Raw genomic sequence first — 7,452 nt, forward strand, 5'->3', positions numbered from 1 at the left:
TTTTTTTAAAAATTTAAAAAGTTTTAAAAAAGGCAAAAAATAAATTTTGTTTTGGTCTTTTTAAGACAGGGATTAAAGGTGTACGCCACCACATCTAGCTATAAATAAAAATTTCTTTTTTCTGTCTTTTTTTGAGACAGGGTCTCCTTGTAGCCCCAGCTGTCCTGGAACTCACTATGTAGACCAGGCTGGACTCAAACTCACAAAGATCCACCTGCCTCTGCCTCCCAAGTGCTGGGATTAAAGGCATGTGCCACCATGCCCAGATAAATAAAATATTTTTTTAAAAGATGGGAAAAGAAAGGAAGAATTTCCAAATGAATGATTAACTAAAAAAATATTTATTTTAGGTGCTAGGGTATAGCTCAGAGGTGGAGCACTTGCCTAGCATGAATATGGCCATGAATTTCAACACTAGCAACACACACACACACACACACACACACACACACGTACAAATCATCTTTTAGCCTCCTTAGCTCCTGTCCCAGGACTTCTAAGTGAGACTGTGGTGCTGTCACCTAGACAGAGAGCCTTCTTCCTTTTCTTTCCACTTAAGGACCTTCCCTAGGCCTTCATGACATCTCCTTCCCGTAATCTCCTCCTTAGGGGAAAGCTCTGAGAAACTCATTCTATAATCGTAAGATGGTTTGATGTTAAACTTAATCCTGGGCAATAGGCGAAAAAAAAAAAATTTTTGTATTTTAGTGTGTGTGCATGCACAAACACATGCACTCATGCGTACACACATGTGGAGGTTAGAGGTCAATTTGCAGGAGTCAGTTATCGCCTTCTACTATTTCAGTCCTGGGGATCAAATTTAGGTTGCTGGGCTTGGTGGCAGGTACCTTTACATGCTGCTGAGCCATCTGACTGGCCTGGCAATAATGAGTTTTGAAAAGAGTTTCTGGCTGACAGTGGTGGCACGTGCTAGAGTCCCAGCTACTTAGGAGGCCTAGGTAGATGACTATTTGAACAGAGGGCTGAGGCAATCTGGGAAACATAGGGAGACTCTGTTTCAAAAAATAAAAATTAAGAGGCTCTAGGAAGCAGTGAGTCACCAAGGATAAGATTTATAGCATCAGATTTTTTATTTTATTTTTTTAAAAAAAAGAGGGCACGGGGCTGGGGAGATGGCTCAGTGGTTAAAAGCACTGACTACTCTTGCAGAGGACCCGGGTTCCATTTCCAGCACCCACATGGAGGCTATGAACTGTCCTTAACTCCAGTTCTGGGGGAATCCAATGCCCTCTTCTGACCTCCAAGGCACTGCATGACATGGGTGCACTCACATACATGCAGGCAATACACTCATACACATAAAATAAAAATAATAAATAAAACATTAATAAAATAAAAAAAAAAGAGGGCTAGAGAGATGGCTCAGTGGGTAAAGGCACTTGCTAAGTAAACCTGTGACCTGAGTTGGATCCATAGAACCCTCCTAAAGGTGCAGAGAATTGATTCCACAAAGTTGTGTTCTGACCTCCACACATATACTATGGCATGCACCCCCCAATCATGCAAATATTCACATGCATACAATAATAGATAAAAATAAAAAAGGGGCTTTTCCCTGTACCTCTCAAATTATATCAGCTCTGAGTAAATTATACTAGTTTCTAATTCCTTTGCTATTCCAAAACCAGTTCAGGTCCTTTGCTAATATTTTAGGTACTGGGGCTGACCTGAAAGAGAATTCCTCCTCCTCCTCAAAGAGGAAGGGTTGGTCACATGACAAAGCTGACAAGATTCTTGAAGTCCCAACTAAGCCTCAGAACGACTTACTAGTTTGGAAAGCAGTATTTGGGGATCTGATCACCAGCAAAACCAGCTTTAATCACACCGGATCCCTGAGGAGAAAGAGAAGTGAGAACTGTTACTAAACGAAGAAAAGATATATATGGTTCCATTTCCATATATATATACTTTTTTTAAAAAGACAATCTCACTACACATAGTGAGAGGCTACAGCCATGACTGGCCTGGAACTCACTGTGTAGACCAGGCTGGCCTGTGGATCCTGAGTGCTGGGATTAAAGGTGCGTGCTACCACAACCAGCTGAGAGACCTTATATTTGAACAGTAATATACATCTAGGCAGAAGCCTAGGAAAAGGTAAATACACATCCAGGAAGAGAAGGGAGATTGGAAGTGATGAGGACTTTCACTATACCCTCAATGTATCTTTCATTTTCCTTTAGTCTTCTACTTTATTACTTTAGGCATTAAAAATAATGGTAACAGGGCTGGTGAGATGGCTCAGTGGGTAAAGTGTTTGCTGTACAAAGCCTAAAGACCTAAGTTAGATCCCCAGAACCCATGTAAAGGTGGAAGGAGAGAATTGACTGTACAAAGTTGTCCTCTGGTCTCCACATATGTGCTGTGGCATGTGTGCACCTGTACACACACACACACACACACACAGAGTAATAATAAAAAAAATAAAATTTAAAATATTAATAAGGGGAAGAAAAAAACAGAAAATATGAGAAGTGGCAAGTGTTGAGAAACTATAAGTTCAAATACATGAATGGAGGCAGAGGAAAGCATGGGATGCCTTCCACCCATGTTCCCACTGTAGCTCTTACTCTCTGTCTCCAGGACACACCTCACAGCCATCTTGCAGTGACTCTGACACAGCATGCTGCCTGGTTCTTATGGCAGAAACAGAAGCACTATGCTTTGTGAGCTTTGTTATTCTTACTAGTCTTTGTTTCACTTCTAGGTCTCCTGATGATAAAGAGCAGGGAGTCTTAAAACCTTGTCTGAGAACAGAAGATCCACAATCCTATTTCAGTGCTTGGCATGTTAGCTGAAGGAGTATCATGAAAGAAGCCCCCCCTTTTCTTGTTTTTTTGACAGGGTCTCCCAACTCACAGCCTGCCTGGAAGTAGTCACAATGTGAAACAGGGTGGCCTTGATCTTGCAGAGATCGACCTGCTTCTGCCTACAAAGGGCAGGGATTAAAGGCACCTGCCACCACGCCCGGCATAGAACCCCCTTTCTAACTAGTATTGCTCATTCCTTCCAGGGCCCAATCAATGTAAACACTGATATCAACTATGTACAGCTACACCCTGTTCTTTCCCTCCTTAACCAGAGTACTGTCATACCTGATACCCTTGCCCTTCTACCTGCCATGGTCTGCAGCTGACCACTTCTCCAGGGGTAGAGCATGATACTCTAGAAGCCACACAGCAAGCAGTGAATACAGGAGGTGATGCAAAGTAGCCAAAGTTATCTTTGCACCAAAGGCTTTCTGGTACACCCCTGGCTCCCTTCCTGCGCCTCTATAGATGGGTGTTTGTGTGTGTGTGTGTATGTGTGTGATGGTGGTGGTGGTGAGACTATCCTGCTTCTGGCATGACAGGACAGGGGAGGGGGTGTAGTGAGAAGTGGCTGAAGGACTGGGAAAGTAATATGGGGAGAACCAGCATCACTGGCAGCACAAGAAAGCAAATGAGACAATGTGCAAGCTCATTGGTCTGGGCAGAAGAACAAGGTGCCTGGGAAGGTAGGGCTGTAAAGTGAGCTCAAAGACTAGGAGGGAGGGGGAATTCTATTGCACACCCAGGGTTCTGAGACTGGTGTGGATGGGTAGGAACAGCCCTGTGCAAAAGACTTAAGGAACTTGTTAGCTCATGCTTCCAACAACTGCTCACTGTCTTCACCAGGATGCCAACAGACTAGTTGTATTTCCTGGCAGAGGTTGAAAACAACTAAAGAAGAGACTTTTACTTTAGACTAGGATTCATTCATTCATTCATTTATTTGAGACAGGGGTCTACATATCCCAGGCTGGCCTCAAACTTGTTCTGCACTTGAGGATGACCCCAAACTTCTGATTCCCCTGCCTCTACCTCCTGAGTGCTGGGCTTACAGGCATATGCTACCATGCTCAGTTTCAGACCTGAATTTCTTTCTTTCTTTTTCTTTTTTTTTTTACTTTTTTCCCTACGTGTATGAAAGTTTTGCCTTCATATATGTAAGTGTATCACATGTGTGCAATGCCCACAGAGGCCAGAAGAGGGCATCAGATTCCCTGGAACTGGAGTTACAGACAGTTGTCAGGTGCCATGCGGGTGCTGGGAATCAAACCCCAGTCTTCTGCAAGAGCAGTCAGTGCTCTTAACCACTGAGCCATCTCTCCAGCCCACAGACCTGAATTTTTTTTTTTTTTTGGTCTTTTTGAGACAGGGTCTCTCTGTAGCCCCAGCTGTTCTGGAACTCACTATGTAGACCAGGCTGGCCTTGAACTCACAGAGATTCACCTGCCTCTGCCTCCCAAGTGCTAGGATTAAAGGCGTGCGCTACCACGCTTGGCAGACCTGAATATTTTTAAGAGATTGTTTTCTAGGATGTTTGGTTTTTAGTTTACAAGCAAAAGGACAAGAGTATGGCTAACAAGGCAGATTAAGATGTTAGATCAGAGCCAGGTGTGGTGGTGCATACCTTTAATCCAGCACGTGGAAGGCAGAGGCAGGTGAATCTCTGTGAGATGGCGGTCAGGCAGTTCTATATAGCCAGTTTCAGGCCAGCTAGGGCTACAGGGAGATCCTGCCTCAAAAAAAAAAAAAAAAAAAAAAAAGGGAGGGGGTGCTGGAGAGATGGTTCAGCAGTTAAGAACACTGGTTGTTCTTGCGGAAGACCCAGGTTTGAATCCCAGTACCCATATGGCAGCTAACAACCGTCTGTAACTCCAGTCCCAGGGGATCCAAGTCTCTTCTGACCTCCGCGGGCACTGCACGACACAGGTGCACTTACCTACATGCAGGCAATACACGCATACACATAAAATTGAAAAAAAAAAAAAGATATCAGATATCAGATTAAGCCTGATGGGGGCACATGCCTGTAAACCCCTCCAATTAGAAGCAATGGAAGGAAGATCCAGAGTTTCAGACCAGTCTGAGCTACCTAGTGAGACCCTGTCTCCAAAGAAAGAAGCAAAACAATGTCAGATTCATTTATTCCTCTTTGTTCTTTCTAGCAAGAAAATAATAAGCCTGGAGAGATGGCTCAGAGGTTAAGAGCACTGGTTGCTCTTGCAGAGGACCTGGGTTCAATTCCTAATAACAGTCCATAATTCCAGTTCCAGGGGATCCAATGCCCTCCTCTGACCTCTGTGGGCATTGCAACATGAATGCACTTACATAAATGCAGGCAAAACACTCATACACATAAAATAAAAATAAATAACAGGACTATTTCAAATATCATGCCTTAGGATGGGTGTGGTGGCACATGCCTTTAACCCCAGAACTTTGGAGACTGAGGCAGGAAGACCTCTGTAAATTTGAAGCCAGCCTGGTCTACATAGTGAGTTCCAAGTCAGCCAGAGCTACACAGTGAGACTTGTCTCAAAACAAACAAAAACAAAAATAAATATGGCTTTCTCCTGAATGACCCACTTAGAGGTGATTCTCCTCCTTTGTAGCAAATCACCATCTCATTCTGCTTTCTATTTGAATTTGGGGTTCCTCTTTTTGTCTCTTTCATTCCAAGTTCCTTGAGATCAGAGACCTTACACACCTATCAGCAATATTTGACTTGCTAGACACTCAAAATATGCTGGCTGCCTCAAGTTAGAATCAAAGGCAAAAACTTGGCAGATAAAGTCTAAATTAGGGAACCTGCTTGAGCAGGTGCAATGCCAGCAGCCCTGGGCAGAGGTGGTGCCAGCAAGAAAATAATGCATGTGGAACAACCAGACCCAGCTTGCCCCTGTAGCCCCCAACAGGCCTGCAGCCAACAGCTGGACAAAGAATCAGTGGGAAGGGAGGTGGTTGAGCTGCTGTGCTCTGTAAGCCACACCTCAGAGCACACAAAAGGACCATCCAGCTCCTTAGCAGCATTTATAATGAGGAACTGTGTATATGGCAGATGAGCTGCCACTCTGTTATTCATTTCAGCAAAGGAAATGAACAAATGCCCTATAGAGGCTTCTTGAAAAAGTGTTCTCATGAAATATTCGATTTATGAGGACTCCTAGCCATCACTGACCATTCTCTCGATGCAGACAAACAATAAGCAACTCCCTCAACAAGCTCACCCAGCACCAGTGGGCTGTAGGGCTTGTGGCTTCAACAAATTTTATCCTAAGCACTTCCAGTTATTTGATGTGCTGGGAAACAGGATTGTGGTCTTCAACAAGTGAAAATTGGATTCTGAAAGAGTTGGGCCACTGATTCTAGGACTCAAGTTGTTAACTGGTGGTCTATTTTGACCTAAAGACTTTTGTTTGGTCCAGAAAGTACTTTAAAAAAAAAAAAGACAAAAACTTTAGAGATAAAATTCACATACCATATATAATTTACTCCAGGTATGGCATAATTCAATGGTTTGTGGTATATTCAGAATTATATACAACCAGGGTTTCACAATATAGCCCATCTGACTACTAAATTGTAATTAACTGTAGAACTTTTTCATCACTGCAAGAGGCCCTTGTACCCATCAGTATCATTCTGCATCAGCTGTGTCTTTTCTTCCAGTCCGAGGCAACTACTAATTTACATTCTGTCTTTGTAGATCACAACAGATTTTCATATTAACTGCTAACAGTTCCAAATGGGAGACTACATGTGAAAATATTTTTCTGGTTTCTCTTGAAAAATCAAAAGAGCAGCTGGGTGTGGTAGTATATACCTGTAATCTCAGCTGTCAAGAGATGGGGTGGGGGAATCATATCTTTGAGGCCAGCTTGGTGTACACAATGAGTTCCAGGCTAGCCAGAGCTATATCATGAGAGTCTGTCTTAAAAAAGAAAAAAGAGGCACTGGAGAGATGGCTCAGCAGTTAAGAGCACCGGCTGCTCCTGCAGAGGACCCAGGTTCGATTCCCAGCACCCACATGACAGCTAACAACTATCCGTAACTCCAGTTCCAGGGGATCCGACAGTCTCTTCTGTTCTCTGAGGGCATTGCATGACACGGGCACACTTACATACATGCAGGCAATACACGCATACACATAAAATAAAAAAAAAGAAAAGAAATAGTAGTGTTCTCTGAAAACCAACATTGAGAACAACCCTATCAGAGAGAGAGAGAGAGAGAGAGGGGGGTACTATTGAATTTTCTACAGTACTAGCTAGCTGTAATCCCTCATTTGCTTTTTTTTTTTAATCTAGGGATATTTTTGTTATTATGATAGAGATGGTCAGTTATTCATCCACTCACCTACCTAGCCAATGAAAAGATTTACAGTGTACGCAGTGGTGCCAGGCTGTGTAGAGTGGGATGGTAAAGGAGAGTAGTGGTGGCCTACAGAGATGGCTCAGTAATTAAGAGCACTTGCTTCTCTTCCACAGAACCAGTGTTTGGATCCCAGCACCCATGTCAGGTGGCTCGCAACCTCCTTCAACTCTAGCTCCAGAGGATCCAATACTCTCTTCTGGCCTCCATGCGCACCAGCTTACATAGGACATACGTGTATGCCCGTAGACTC

General features: G+C 43.5%; 1 protein-coding gene across 2 annotated transcripts in view; it reads right to left on the reverse strand.

The window, feature by feature from the left end:
* Positions 1 to 7,452, reverse strand: part of Actr1a (actin related protein 1A) — a 19,956-nt gene that overhangs the window by 10,415 nt on the left and 2,089 nt on the right. For both annotated transcript variants that reach the window (XM_029569634.1, XM_008845655.2), the window contains exon 2: positions 1,789 to 1,853. In XM_029569634.1, the coding sequence (XP_029425494.1) occupies positions 1,789 to 1,853 (65 nt within the window). The remainder of the gene's footprint in view (positions 1 to 1,788; positions 1,854 to 7,452) is intronic.

The sequence above is a fragment of the Nannospalax galili genome, unplaced genomic scaffold (assembly GCF_000622305.1).
Source record: "Nannospalax galili isolate Female #2095 unplaced genomic scaffold, S.galili_v1.0 scaffold161, whole genome shotgun sequence".
Lineage (NCBI taxonomy): Eukaryota > Metazoa > Chordata > Mammalia > Rodentia > Spalacidae > Nannospalax > Nannospalax galili.